Source organism: Oreochromis niloticus, linkage group LG7 (genome assembly GCF_001858045.2).
Source record: "Oreochromis niloticus isolate F11D_XX linkage group LG7, O_niloticus_UMD_NMBU, whole genome shotgun sequence".
NCBI classification, from domain to species: Eukaryota; Metazoa; Chordata; class Actinopteri; order Cichliformes; family Cichlidae; genus Oreochromis; species Oreochromis niloticus.
In genome coordinates, this window is record NC_031972.2 from 23,919,211 (window position 1) to 23,935,279 (window position 16,069).

General features: G+C 38.5%; 1 protein-coding gene and 1 long non-coding RNA gene across 3 annotated transcripts in view; one reads left to right on the forward strand and one right to left on the reverse strand.

Annotated features, from left to right (window-relative positions):
• The window catches only part of mmp17a (matrix metallopeptidase 17a), a 92,541-nt gene that overhangs the window by 34,368 nt on the left and 42,104 nt on the right, over positions 1–16,069 (reverse strand). Inside the window, exons 2-3 of the mRNA XM_003444397.5 lie at positions 4,313–4,445; positions 2,490–2,625 (exon numbers count right to left, since the gene is read on the reverse strand). Coding sequence (XP_003444445.1) covers positions 2,490–2,625; positions 4,313–4,445 — 269 coding nt within the window. The remainder of the gene's footprint in view (positions 1–2,489; positions 2,626–4,312; positions 4,446–16,069) is intronic.
• LOC112847405 (uncharacterized) overlaps positions 1–16,069 on the forward strand; it is a 31,381-nt gene that overhangs the window by 13,182 nt on the left and 2,130 nt on the right. Inside the window, exon 3 of one of the 2 annotated variants that reach the window (XR_003220943.1) lies at positions 1,516–2,480. The exons of the other annotated variant lie outside the window; for it this stretch is intronic. This is a non-coding gene — a long non-coding RNA (uncharacterized LOC112847405). Of the gene's footprint in view, positions 1–1,515; positions 2,481–16,069 lie in introns of those variants that run through there. 2 annotated transcript variants of the gene reach the window in all.

Genomic DNA, 16,069 nt, shown 5'->3' on the forward strand with positions numbered 1-16,069 from the left:
TAAGAAAAAGGATGGATGACAGGATTGGATTGGTTATAATCACATACTTCACTGTGCAGCTCGCGATTACACAGCCATCTTCATCTTGCTAACTCTGTTTTATGCACTGCTTTACTTTCTGTTCTGCCATTAAGTATCACGGCTCACTCACAGTCCCTTTTGCTCGCTCAGCCCTCCCATCAGTGAAAAAAGTCCTGCTTATCGACCTGTTTCTTCAATCCTCAAGTGCCCTGATGTCCCGCTTTCCAACCACCTCTTGCTTCATTTTGCTTTCCTTCTGTCCTAACTTAGATCTATTACCCTGCCTGTTTCATCATCCTTCTACAGGATGCTTTGGCCCATCTGTCCTGCATGCCACACTCTCCCTAAACCAAAACGTATAACTACTGTATGCTAAGTTACATAAAAACACTTTGCCAACCAACAGTTGTTTACCCAACAGATCAATGCTACCCTTGATTAACATTCACATATATTTTGCTACTTTATTCATAAGCACATACTGATATTTATGTTGTATTTATTTAATTATTAGAAATATTTAGAAATCAGCTGTCAAAAAACTGTTTGTACCTGCAAAATCCTACGAAAGTAGTACAAAGCAGTACCTGCCTCATCTGCTATTGAGCCTGTTCTCAAGCTCTATGACGCAGAGTAAAATCATGTCTAGAAATAACACGACTACATGGTTACTTGTACTACGTGCATAGACTGTATTTTAAGTTCACGCAGCCACCTTGATGCTGCTCATTGGTGTGTGGATCTTTTGAAAAGCCTTGATTTGAGCAGTTAGGCCATCAAGGGAAGGAAAAGCATGCTTAGTCACAAAGCTTCTCACCTGTTTTTACCTAAACCGGGCCGCAATTTACAAACTGAATCTCATTCTGTGTCAATTAAGCCTTGAAACTCAGTGGACATGAATGCATTAATAATAGATTAAGAGAGCAGTGGAGTCATTTTCCCTCAGACTTTTATACAAACTGACTTCTTTTTGCAGGCAGAAGAGTCTCCCCCTGCTGGCTATTAGACAGAATGCAGTTTTAAGACATTTCTACTGATAAACTGTGACAAATTTTTATTTTTTATTCTCTTTCATTTTAAAATATTAATACTTAGACTGGCAACTCCACAACCTCCATTCCAACTCTATATAATAAAGTATAGCGTCGCCAAAATGTCATGTATGTCAAAAACAGAATCAAAACCATTTGACGATGTCACACAGAAGCTAAATTTCACAAATTTGCAAGTTACCGCATTAAATAATTTGGCTGAAGAGTGACTCCTTCCATCAGCAGCTTCACTGCAGGCTAATATCACAGCGATATCAGTGGGTGAGAATAAGCAGAGGGTGGATTGGGGATATTTATCAAAAGACCTCCCATCACTAAAGGGAAAAAAAAATCCAGCCACACATGGGAGTGAAGAGTGCGGGCGTTACTCTTTGTTTATGTGTGCATATGTAGTACTAAATGTTTATTTATTTGTTTTTTCTTCCCCTGCACTGCTCTTTAGGTTGATGTCTATTGCTGCACAGCACACACAGATTAAAACAAACCGGCTGACACACCACCTACCTTAGATCATCTCCCGATGGCATGTGCGAACCAGCTCAGGCCAACCATATGTTTCACAGCCTCCTCCTCTGCTGTTTAACACTAAGCTGGATCTCCGACAGATGGCCCAGCTGCTTTTAACATGCCCATATTATCTTATCATGTACTGTATAAACAGCAGACTGTGACCCTTCTCTTTAGGAATTATAAAAAAGACATCGGTATTAAATCTGAAGACTTAAAAAAAATAAAAGCCCTGTCTGATTTATGAAAACTTTATAAATAATTTACACAAAGGTTTCTTTGTGTATGATCTAATAAGAAAGACACGTTTGCTGATTATATTAAGTTCGCTGTGTTTTTAATTTTTTTTTTTACAAAATACTCTCAGTAAATTAAACAAACCAAAGTTTTCCACTTTAATAAGGGACATCTAATCTGTACTATTAAAGCACGCACACATGGGAAATCCTTTTAAATAGACTGAGTGAGGATTTTTACTATATTATAGTTAAAACAGTCAAATATAAGTAGCAAATGTTTCCAGTGGCATGTTCCTTCCAGCCTCATGAGCTGGATGCACTTCTAAGCTTTCAGTGGTTAGTAACCGTTTACAGTATAAGGTCTAGGTACTAAAAAAAAGGATCATGCATCATTTGCAGGACTCGAAATTCATACAAACCTCTAAAAATCCTTTAAACCTAATATTTATCTATATGGTTACAGACAGATAGCATAAAAGCATCACATCTGAAGAAATAGGGAATTTATTTTGATCATTTGGGTGATTCCTATTTAGGTTTCATATTTGTATTATACATTACTGCCTTAACATAGCTACTCTCAATGGGAATGAAACTAAGGATTCACCGTCTGTGGACTCGCCGGTGTGACCTTAAAGCGTCCTGTAGAGGGTGTTTTAATTTTCCCTACCTCCAGGATAGATGTCTCTTGTTCCATTTGTTCTGAGGGTTCAAGCTTCGTTTCCTGCGTCCCACGGTCCCCTCTGTGTCGGACACGTCAGGCAGAGAACATCTGGGTGTTTTCATCAGACCTAGTGTTTCTTGGTCTGCAGGACAGAAGAGATACATGCACATACATAAACTAATTCAAATACATGCCTTAGTTACCATGTTATTTTTAGAGAAAACTAATTAGCTAGTGTATGAATGCATTTTATGCTTGCCTATGTAGCGCATGTATAAGGACATCTGATCCATCACGGTTCAACATCTGTTTGAAAATGAATGCTTCAGTAGTTGAGAGTCATGTTACACTGTATGAGCACATATACATACACAGCTGACTGAACAAAAGGCTGCAAGAAGCCATTTGGGCCAAAACATATACATGCTCTCCGACTTCCCCTTCAGACATTTACTCAGTAAAAGTCGTGATGGCAAACCTATTATGTCAGAACTAGTGAGATTTATGGATATGCATGTAGCGCAGTCATGATCTGCATTTCAGACGTCAGCAGGCCTCCAAGAACGTGTACGGCCTTTTGGCCACTTTAAGAAAGAGAGGCTGTCCGGACTCGGAGCCAAGACGCTGGAGCGGCCCGTGGAGATTACTCGGATGGACATCCAGGAGAAGGCACCTGTCACACAAGTTTTGAACCCCATTTCTCATTTTATTCCACCACAACCACAGCAGCATTTCTGCACAGTGACGAGACACTAAAATGGATTGTGCTGATACCTGAACCATCTGTTCAATCTTGCGAGTATAGGAAATGCCGTGCCTGCACTGGAGCTATCTCTGATAAAGTAGAGGGTATGTCTGAATGAAACTGTGATGCTTTGTCTGAATAACAGATAACCGCAAAGTTACCAAACAGTATTATGTAACTTTATGTATTTTTCTAGGACACTGATTCTTTTCTTTATACATTTTTTTTTAAAACTCTGGATCTTGAGTTTCTAATAAAGATTGATTGACTGTATCTCATGCCAGAAAGGAGTTTAACATCCTTCACATCCGCAGTTATTTCTGGCATTCCCCACTACGGAAGCAGAAAAAAAGGGCATTTTACTGATAATTACCAAAAATTATTGAGTCTTACTGAAATAAATATTCATTAAATATGTTCAGCTTCACCCTAGCGTCACATCATGTTCCTCAGCTGGCTGTCCACGCCCCACAGTTTGAGAACCAGCGCTTTAGGCTAGCAAATTATTCACATACAGTATCCTGTTCTCTACCTTCTATATTTGTGTATCTGCGAGGGAGCAGCCTTGTAAAGAATTTTGTTTGTAGAGGAGAATTGCCGTCTGTGCGAGTGAGTGAGACCGCCAATATGCACCGCGGGAAACCATGAGTGCAGCGCATGAGAGCGAACAGTAAAACCCACACTAATCAATATACTGCTCCGCTTCAGACATACCAGTGTTATCAATCACATACAGTACAGTAGGTACATAGCAGTACTGTAATTCTGCTTTGTGTGGTGCGGCAGTAAGAATGATTTATGCTTACAAGGTGTCTCATGACGTGGAGACAGCTGTGCAATCTAATGCTTTTCAATACATAAGAACTGAAATACCTTTTTATTGTTCGGCGGTTATTGTGTCAAAGTGTTATTGATTCACCTCTTTTGCTTTTCTGTTGGTAGGAATGCGTTCTATTGTAAGGCATACCTTATATTTTCCTCCGCAGGCGTTTACTCTTACATACGCTGGCGTCAGTGAACATATAAAACCAGCCATAGTGATCCTTCCATAGAGCAGAGCTTTGCAATCAAACTAGCCACATACCCAACACTCCAGTCTCCTTAAGCCCTCCAAACTTCTGCATGGCTTTGATAGCCTTGGTCAGGGCCTCCTTGGTCTGAAGCTGGCCAGTCACAGGATCGGGCGGTGGGAGGTACCCAAACTTACTCAGCCAGTCCTGGAAGGGAAACAGACGACACAGAGCTTAATCGTCACTCCAGACACCTGAAAATATTCAAGTGTCCTAAAGATGTTGGGACCGTCTTCAGTTTGATCTCTACTTATTTGCATATTTAGGATTAAAAAAACCTTTGTGCTTCTGTGCAACTGTTTGTGCAGTCTAACTTACAACAAATGAGAAATTGCTTTCCTTCTCTTAACAGAAATTTAGACACTATTTGTCAGCATTTTTTAATTGCATGATGGGGGGGGTTGCAATTTCACTTGTAATTTCCCTGTATTTGGTGTAAATGACAGTAGACGACAGTGTGGGGAATCTCCACCCTGGCTCATTGTTTTATAATAAAACAAATATCATTAACAGTGGCTCAGGTCCAGCTGTTCGCTCGGTAAGCTCTGACAATGAGCCCGTCAGCACAATATTAGGATCCTGGATGTTTCCTGTGTATATGGAATGCAATCATTTTTAAAAATATAAATGCTTTTATGACAGGTCGAAACATCCACTGCAAGAGTCCTTTACCACGATTAATTTAGATATGCTCTGTCAATTTTATTTTGAAAACTTTCTGAAGGTTATTTTCATCTTGTGTATCATGAGTTTAAATTGCAGCTAAATCCATCCTCTTCCTTTTTCTCTCAGTGCGTCACTCTCAGGTATCCATTTCAGCTCAAACCCTCTACTTCCGTGAACTGATGGCTGGTCTGACAAATCTGTTTTTTAACGGTTTTAATGGCTAGATCACTACTCATCAGGAAGGAGCAACGAGGAGTTATGGCAAGACAACCACTGTCAGTGGGAAAATCTTTTGGTCTTTTTTTCTATTAATAGAACTTCAACAAACTGTAGAGAATAGGTTCCTGTTGCAGCATTAGGTAAAACATAAAAATAGGATTTTTAGGACCCATTTAACTGATATTTGGTGATGTAAAAATCTGATATTCAGATGTATATTTTTAGACATGTAATAAATAAAATGGTTTGCCTGACTCTGCTCGGATCAGCTGGCTGTTATATTTGTGCCATTCCAAAAACTCGTGTTGCCAACAGGTTGTAGAGGGCCCTCTGATGGACAAACCATGCAACATTAATACTCATAATAATGTTGAAGGGTGTTTCTGCTGTTTCTACAACCTCTTATTTCCACTAGTATTTCCACTTGGATTGGAGGGTTTTGACTTGACTTGGTTTTTAGAGTTTTCTATAATTATATATGGGGAAATTGTCTGAAATTGTCCCCTCATTAGACTGCAATTCACTGATTGGTCAGGAAATGACGTTCGTCTTGAGAGCAACTCCTTCACAGGAATCAAACCTGCCATTTTTGAAACCTGGCATTGAGGCAACGCTGTGGTCCAATGATGAGATGTAGATGTTTACCATTGGTTCAGCAGCAGGTATACCATCGCCATTATTGTGTTGTGTTTCTGTCATTGTTATATGACGAGCCCACCCACATTGAGGCGGGGTCGTCAAGTCGAGCTGAATAGGTGCTAGAGTAAAAAGCATATGATACTTTTTAAATGTACATTTATAGCTGTTATAAATGCCGACATCAATAGATCGTCACGTGGGTACTATCAGCCAATAATATCAGCCTACTGATAAGTCAGTTGGGCTTGGGTTTCAAAAAAAGCCTTTTTTTCTGTATTAGAGGAAACAAGCTGTTCATGTGTTTGCTTACAATATCTGAATGCTTGCCATGTTTAGACCCTACCCTACCCTTATGAGGACATTAAAATTTAAGGTTACGTATAAATGCTACCTTATATTTTAATGTCCTGGCAAATGCCAGGCAGATAGCCCTGTTTTCATTAACCAATAAAACTGAAGCAACTGTGTGTGATTTTGTTGCTTTTAATACCCGCGTTCACGGCAGGTGGCTGCAACTGGATATAAAAGGATATTGGAGGGCAGATCTGTTATTGAGACATAATGTTCACTTTTGCTGTGGTACAAAGGTTAGAAAGATGAGAGACAAAAATAAACATTTAAAAAAGAGCTGATTCAGAATACTGAATGGCATATGAGCTCTGGCCTGATACAGTTGACACATAATATGTGTGTGGCCTGGGTGAAAGGAATTGAGATTCTGGGGCAGGTATTGCTGAGCAGGAGGTTCTAGATAAGCACTTTAAAGTTCAAAAGCAACCCGGCCCACCTTTGAGTGACTGAAGAAAATGTCAGCGTACTCAATGTTCTGGCAGGATGCACAGAAAAAAATAATGATATAAGACTGTATTGACATTACGTTTCAGTCAGTGTGAGTCTCACCAGCTAGAGCACAAGGTCAGGTATATAATAACACCTCTGCAGCTACTATAGATTCAGGAACTTGCTCAAGGTCCACCTTACTAATACTTAATCCTAGTAAATCTAGTAAAAGAATGACTTCACTGCATCACCCTACAGCTGCTACGTAGAAGCACTCACTGTAAATGCTTTGTGTGAGAAGAAAAAACATGGCGGCAGAAGTACTTGGCCTTGTATGCATTAGTGGACCTTTTGGCTATACTTTCTGAACATGAGTGGTCCGAGTCGCTGAAAGAGCATCGATCAAAAGTGTTAACTTTGCAGTTAAAGGCCAAGGCAATATGTGCAGCACATTTCACACTTAAGCAGTTCAGTGTGCATTAAGTAATCACAGAAATGCATTAGAGCGTTTATGGACCCACTGAAGAGGAAAATGAGCAGAAATCAAATCAAATAAAACAACAGCAGGAAAAAAAATGACAATTTGGGTGAGCATAATTAGATTTTTTATAATATTTACAAAAGACTCCTGAAATGCAGTTTTTGCCTTTCAGTTCATATATGGAATGTATTTAGAAGTATTACACATTGTGGCAGCCAAAAACGAACTAATGCTAATGTGAACGTACTTGCAATAAGTGTTAGGTAGGCAAATAAATGACACCAAAAGCCACATTTGATTACACTAGAACACGCTAGAAGAGAGAAGCCTTGCAGGGAAAGAAAATGTTATATATGATGAAAGGAATGAGGCCAGCCATATGAGTTTATTCGCTCTAAATCTGTGATTAACTGTAGCACGAGGGGCTCATGCAGATGGCGGAGACTCTGCTGTTCTTTAATCGTGCATTATTAAAAAATGCAGATATAAAGAAGCAACGGCACAAAACAATGTCTGCATCCCCATATTCTTGGTCTCAAATGAGAAACACACGCACAAAAAAGCATAAAACACATTCTGCCAAGCCTGCTGCCATTTTATTGGGCTGTTTGTCTCAACAATCTGGTTTTTGTAGTCTTACAGTTACTCCACTGTGGGTGGCATGAAAGTTTAGATTCTAGAAATTTCTTGTCTGTGTTATATGAGAAGAAACATACAGAAAGGTAAATGCCCGTGTATTGCTGTATTGCATTTCCAGCAACAGTAACAGAAACATGTATTTTCAATTTGTGTCCATCTCAGTTCTAACCTTTAAGATCATTTAATCTAACAAGCCCTCCAATCCCTCAACTATTACCAATTCAGGAAGTTTTTAACCCTACATCAGACTAGCATGAGCATAAGAGTAAGTAATACTACTAATAATACTGTGAATGGATTTTAGCTTTGGTGCCTCACAGAGAAAAACAACATGATTACAGCCCCTTCCATGACTCTGCAGCTTTGCAAGCAAACTCAGCTACATGCTAACACCACGTCGACAGAGCCAAGGGCTGGGGGCACCCTATGCCCCCCTTCTGAACATGCCCCTGGACTCTGTTGCATTCATATGAATTTTTAAAGGCTTGGTAACCTAAATGTTCCCTAATGGTGCATTATTTAGACTATATATCTATCTATATCTATATCTATAATAGGCTTTAGCTGCAATTTATAAATCCTTTGTTAATTAAAAAAATCTACTGCCAACTACCTATTGAAATACATTTTTGTCCAACACTCCTGCCCACAAACATCCATTGCCAGTCTTGAATGGCATGTAGAAACCAGTGTGACCTTTACTTAACAACAAAGGCGAATATGTGTGTGGAGCTTTTGAATGAAGAGGATGAAATTCTGAAAATGAAAGAGGAAGAAAAAACCCAAACTTTGAATATCCTGATATTATTTGGCAGGGAACCTGTTTATTACAAAGTGCTACTTCATTTTTTTGTGTGTGTTTTTGAGCAGAGAGCAATATCATTGTCCTATCCTGTCAAGAATCCCAAAATCCATCATCCATCTCACTGTCAGGGCTGCTTACCAACTGTTCACAAAGGTTACTCTGAATGCATGTATCCGCATATGAGACCAAAACTGTGAGAAGGTCAAATAAAGTTTGAACTTAACAAAGCAAAAACACTTAATAGAAAAGCACAGTAGGAAAAAAATGAAGACAAGACTGGAAAAAGAAATGTAAATGGTAAAATGGAGAAAGATAGCGACACAAAGGAGACCACTGATGAAAAGGACCTCTTAAGTCTTAAGATCTGCTAATGCTCTAGGGAGCTTTCTGTTGTACAGCCTTGTAAACATCAAACCAAACCACTGACTATGATTTCACACACCACAAGAGAGACAGGGAGTGTGTAAATGTGAGTCATGCATGAGCCGCATGAATAAAATTGACCAAAAGCAAAGGCACTAAAACAGAGATGTGGACACACACACACACACACACACACATAAAGGGCATCCTGTGTTACCGATTAGCCTTATTCTATCTGACCGCCCTAAAAATGGATGTTCTTTCAGAACGAGGTAGGAGAGCAGGTCAGCATATGCGAGTCCAAAAAAGAAAAAGCTTTTAAAGTTTTTAGCCAGATTGGTTTTATAAGTTCCTGTGACCATTTGACTGCTTTTTCCACCATTAAAACATGTTTCCTATTCAACAATGAGAAGTCAAACTGAACACAATAGCTTTTGCTTATAAAAATGAACAAAGTGGGAACTTTAAAAGCCAACAGTGGCAACGAATTGGCATTAAAAAGGCACATCTACAGTTATATGGTTTTACAGTTAAAATATACCAGATCTTAGATAAAAATGGCCAAACGAGGAGCTTATTATGGAGACATATAGCCACTTTTTGTGGGATTTGTAGCTGCTTCCAAATGAGACCCTTTGATCTCCCAGTTGTTTTAATCTAGAAACGAAGCAGTACGGAGGAACTTCTGCAACAACACAGAAGACATAAAAGAATAAATACATAACTGCACACAGACTCAATCTTTTAAACACATCATCCAGTAAACACAACAAATATCTTTTTTTCCTTGTATCATCGTCAATCTTTTTCATAATACAATCTACCAATTCCTCTTGCACAGTAGGTCTTCCCAATTTTCCCATTTACATGAAAATGCTATGTTTTGTTATTTGTGTGCCAGATCAGGAAGCCAGTGATGGCATACAGAATGCAAACTGTTAGTGAGAGCTACAGCAATATTTTTTATTATGCTTTTACCAAATCAGTTGTATAAATTCCTGTGACCCTTTCATTGCTTTTTCCATTGCTTTAAATCAGGTTTCTAATTCAACAGTGTGAACTGAAGCTGAACACAACTGCTTCTGCTTACAAAACTGAGCAAACAGACACTTTAAAAGACAACAATGGTAATGAATCGGCACAAAAAGGATTTAAGTTTTATGGTTTCAATAAATTACTGCACTTATTTCCCATTTTTTGTGCAAAATGTAAAGAAAAGAGGGGTGACTCATGCACACATGTTCATATAATTAAATCCCTGTTACGTATTAATTCATTACTGGTTTGTTGGTTTGATTATACACACTGAGTGAGTCATTTTCCTATGGTATAGTGATCTCGCCTTCTGCTCGTTAGTTTGTTTTTGTGTCTTTTATATTGTTGGAGGACTGTGCCATAGTACTTGAATATGCTAAGAGCTTCAGGACCGTCTATGCTTCTGGTTGCACCTTAGCCTTCAGTCTATTTAACGTTCACCTCCTTCCCTCACGCTCTCTCCCCGTCTCCCCTTCCAACACCGACTCAGCGTCGCTCCTGCATATCTTGACATGAGGTCAGCCAGTGAACATGATTTAAATCAGTTTCCTACAAAACAGAGGCACAGGGGATAGAAGAGCAACAGAGTGGAAAAAAAGGGGCACACTGATGAGAACACAGCAGCAAGTTAGCGAGAGCAGTTAACAGACAGTAACATGCAGCTGATCTTGTCAGCTTGTCCTTATCGCTCCCAGGTCAAGATGAGCAAAAGAAAGATTAGATGTTGGACCAAAGCAGCATGGGTGTGGGAGACAGACGAGTTAGAGGTGCATGTAATGTTGCATGGTTTAAAGAAAACAAATGGCAGGACATAGTTCGTGTGCTCAGGGGAAGCATACATTCACGCTGATATTCACAATATGTGGAAATCGCTGCGTTTAGAATACTTTATGTTAGGAGCACTCAAGGGCTGTTGCTTAAAAAAAATAAAATGTGATTTACTTGCAGGAAAGGGCAGCGCACATTGAGTAACTTGGAAAATCCCTCTGGATTCGTTCTGCAATGTGTTTCGAATGTGTGGCTTCCTGACATATAGCCATTTTTTGTGGGATTTGTATCTGCCTCCTAATGAGAGTCTTTGATCCGCCAGAGTTGTTTTAATCTAGAAATGAAGCAGTACGGAGGAACTTCTGCAACAACAGAGTAGAGATGAAAGAATAAATGCATAACAGAACACAGACTCAATCTATTAAACAGAAAAGCTTGCAAACAGAAACAGATAGGTAAGCGCATCACCTTGTGTCATTGTCAATCCTTTTCATAATGCAATTTACCAATTCCGCTTGCACAGTAGACCTTCCCAATTTTCCCATTTACACGAAATGAAAACACTATGTTTTGTTATTTATGCGCCAGATCAAGAAGCCAGCGATGATACACAGAATTCAAACTGATTAGTGAGAGCAGCAAAGAAAGGGAAAAAACTAACTTCTGTAAAAAAAACAACAACAATGCGTTCACTGATAATGATAGTGATTATGTAACATAATTATATTTCTCATCTGTAAACAAACCGTTCACTGTTTCACTAAGACGGTGCACTTTTAATCATGCGCTGCTTTTCACAGGGTGGCAGTAAAACGCTCCCCTAGCAGACTGCGGGGCCTGAGTCTGTAGGTTTAGTACAGTACATTACACTTCGGTGAGCGTGCAGGAGGCATGCTGTGAAAATGGCAAAAGCCCTAACAGGTAACGTCACGGCCATCCTGCATGGAGTTTCTCATTTATCCCACTCCGGGATGTGGCTGACTGCATTTTTAATATCATTGCTGTTGTACTTTGGGATAATGCTTCTTCCAATCTTCCATGAAAACAAGGCACATATAACAAAAGCAAAACAAGCCTTGATTTATCAAACTGTGGAGGAACTGTGATTTTGAGATGCTTCTTCTTCTTTCTTTTTTTTTTTGAATGTGTCACAAATACAATTTTTATCCGTAGTAATCAACAGTGAACATTCAAGGATTTTATAACTGCAAAGTTGTCTGACAAAATCCCCACACACAAAAGTTAAAGCTGAGGGCTGTGCTGTGATTTCAGCTGTAACTTCATCAGTGAGAGATACAGTGTTAGACAGTGGAACAAAAACACAGAGACAGAGAGAGAGGTAGGTGTGCCCGGGGGTTGGAGAGCAAGATTCTAGTTCACTCAATCAAGTAACAACAGAGCCGTTCATTCAGTGGGGTGAACTGAAGGGTGATGATCAATGTGGGATAGGCAGGCAGGCAGCCAAGCTGAGACTGTATATTTTTCCACAATTAACAAATATTCACATCCCCAAAATGAAAACCAATATCTAACCAGTGAAGTAATCTGAGTATTACAAAATTACAGCCTCAGTGTGATGCACTGAGATTCATAATTTTGCCTCTAGACTCCCACAGTTAAAGGTAAATCAATACTAATAATACCAAAGTACTGTTAGGACTGTTTGTAACTGTTTAGGACTTAGAGCCACTTTCATTCATGGTTTTTCATTTCCAGAGGCTCAAAAATAACTGGACTAACAAACAACTTTAAACATTAGGACTGTTTTAAAGCAGTATTAACTTTGACAGCAATTTTTTTTTATTTTAGTGTTTTGGCTAAAATTTCATGTAGTTTTAATTATTACTTAGACGTTTAAGTTATTTTTGTTTTAGTTGACTACATAAGATTATAGTAGACTGAACCTAAAGTTGATGTTTTGTCACGTTTTCATGAGAAACAGGAAAGTCGCACCGTTTTTCTGTGGCCAGATCTAATGTGTGCCTCTAACCTTACTGCACAAGGATATTACATCATATTGGATCACTTCCAAACTTGTCCCGCCTTTCTAAACAACTTAATTACTTTGGATTGGCTCGCGTAGCTGCAAAATATTTTATTTAGTGTCAATATATTTCATCACAGTTTTTGTCCTCGTGCAGGAGTTTTTATTTATTTATTATCTTTTGTTATCTTATTATTTTTTTCAGAAATAAAATGGTTGTTGATGAAAACTATGACACAAATTTTAGGTCAATAAAATTAACTCGGTTTTTAATGCTCGGATGATCCTTTGCAGTCAAACCCATGAACCCATGGGCATCAGTCACCTTCAGCTGCTGCTTGTTTGCGGGTCTCTTGGCTCCAGCTTTGAATTTAGTAACTGAAAAGCATGCTCTGTTGGGTTGAAATCAGGTGACTGATTTTCAAAGAACACCTCATTTCTTTGCCCCGATAGCGCTGGCCTCTTATAGACGTTTTTTGGCAACGTCTAATCTGGCCTTCTTGCTCTTGAGTGTAACCTGTCATTTGCACCATGTTGTTAAACCTCTATATTACCATTCACAGCATCTCTTTTTATTGTGCTCTTTGGTAAGCCTACCTCCTGAAGTTTTTTTTGTTGACTTAGTAAGATGTTGTGAATGGTTTTTCTGTGGCCTTTCACGCCTTTTAGTATTGCTGAGCTGGTCAGTGTCATTCCTTCTTTTTAAGATTTGTTCACCCCTAACATTTTGGCTGTCTCTCTGACAGGTTTGGTTTTTCAGATTAAAAGCCTCCTTCACTGGCATCTGCACAATTCTCATGTTGAGAATTCATGTGAAAAGATACCAAATGCCATTTCAACACTTGAAATAAACATATCTTACATCAGCTTAATTTCTCATGGAATAACAAGAGAAAACAAACAGTGATACTGTGTGTAAGAGGAGCTGCAATTCCCAAATACTTAGTCCAATACCTTTGTCCAACACTTTGAAAGAAAAGAAAAGACATGTATCATTATGTAAAAACCTATGGACTTGACTGTAAATCTGGTAGTCACTTTTTACAGTGTAAATAGTTACAAACTTTATTAAAACTAATTACAAACTTACACGTTCATGAGTGAAGCCGCGCTTCTAACTCATGTCAAAACCTCCAAGAGATTGCAGTAAAGTCCATTTCAGTGTTCTGTTTTTACACCCAGCAAAAGACTGAAAACAAAAAGAAATGTGTGTATGCGAGCAATGAAATGCTATAGTCCCTTTTCCTTTTCGAATTTAGGACTCAGAGTACCTTGGATTGCAAGATTAAAGTCTGGTTGCAAGATAAAAATGAAAGGTCACAAGATGATTATCACCACAGAGTACGAAATAAAAAAACGAATTCTCTGGTCATTGTGAAATACTGGATTGTTTGACCTTTGCTGGCTTCAAAAAGTATTCAAATAGCACAATGTGAGATGGGAACAATACTACATATTGCGCAAGCTGTCACAGGGCGCTGTGAGGAGATGTTCGTTTGCTTTATAGTGGAAGGTCTAAAACTGTTAATAACCGTTGCATTACACATAATGCCACTTCTCACCCATTTAAACATCCTACAAAATGTAAAGCAGCAAGTAAGTCACTGGAGTGTATAACACCACTCTGCAGTATTTGACATGGCTCCAAAGCACTCCACTGTAGTTTTACTGAATCCACACTTGTTTATATTATACAGCGATGCCATTTTTGTGCTGCTGTAATTGAATCATTTAGGCATTCACACATTTCTGTGCTTCTCAGGCTCTCTTAGAGACAAATTATCATTAAGTATTAAAGTAAATATTAAATCCTCAGAGCTTATGTTTGTTCTCTTTCACACCTCCTTATCTTTGCAATAAAATTGGTTTGCTCTGTTCTGAACCCTGGTTACTGTAATCCTATCAGGAGTAAAAAGGAAACACAATGTAAATGTAAAAGTCATTTCTCGTTCAGTATCATGCGTCCCTCTCTTGCTTTGCTCTATTTTTCTACTTCTGTATCTTTTTTTCTAATTTTCACTTTTATTCTTTGCCTGTTTGGGCAATGCTTCGTGTAGAGTGGCATGTTCTGAGGAAAATAAGAAGGATGTTCCCCACAGACACAAAAATCTAGAAAGTGGACACTGAGACAAAAAGACAGAGGCATTCTGTATTTATCTCAGATAAATTCCCCCATCCTCCTGTAACAGATTAAAATCATTCCAACATCATATAATACGTCCTGTCAGATGGGAAGAATCCACTTCTTGATTCCACTAAAGGTCACTATCCATCCCCTTAGCCTCTATATAAAGCTCATGCTGCTTCATCCTTCTGCTTCTGAGCTGCTCCATCTGACAAAACCTCCCTGTTTTCCCCTGATGAACAGCTTATTGACAAGAAATGAGTCATCGGGAGACGCTTAACCCCACAACCTCACTGTCTCTCAACGTTCAGTGAAGTAGCAGGGGCCACTTTAGAGTTTACATTTTTCTTTAATGCCTCAGGGACACAGGAAGACCTTTATTTTCCTCTCCGTTAAAAGGTTCTATGAAGCACTTGAAGGAAATGCTTAACTATAAAGTTTTAGTAGAAAACTGCAGTCTTCTTACGTTTAGATAGCTTTACTAAACTAAGGTAGTTCAGAAATCCATCTGAAGACTAAAGAGTCATTAGTTCCCAGCAAATTATCACACTACTCAATCCTTTCAGCATCTAGTATGTTACCTACTGCTGCCACACTGTCCTTCTTTTGTAAATCCTTTTATATAGTATTAGGTCATTTCTGACCACCACACCACCAATAGATAGACTGTACATAAAAGATGGCAGGAGCTCAATATTACCTTTTTTCCTGTTTCTTTTATTTTTTAGCAGGGAGTACTTTTAATTAAGCTTCAAGGTCAGCAATTTGACTGTATAAAGTCATGGTGTTTTGAAACATTGATGTACCGCTAGGTTGATCTAATTAGGAGACCAAGGATACGGCACCCTAATTTACAAAATAAAGATCAAAGGTGTAAAAAAACAAAACAACCAAACAGACAAACAAAGAAGAAAATAAAAAATAAATACATAAAAAACAACCCCAAAATGTGCTGTTAATTTTCTGCTAGTACATTATTTTTAATGTAAATTTATAGGCATTTATACATAAATGGTAAATTATAAAATGTAATACATGGTAAAAAAAAAAACCCCAAACCAAAACATACAAAAAAACTCCAGCACCTCCTTACCCTGAGTTGGATAAGCAAAAGAAAATCGATAGATCAATGTTGAAATTCAAAATTTCATATAGCAATTTGATAACGGTGACAGTTCAAAGCTCAAAAGCACAAAAAATATGTGGATTACCAAACAAATAAGCACAGTTCTGCATATAAAAGGCAGTCGTCAAACATATCTCTTAT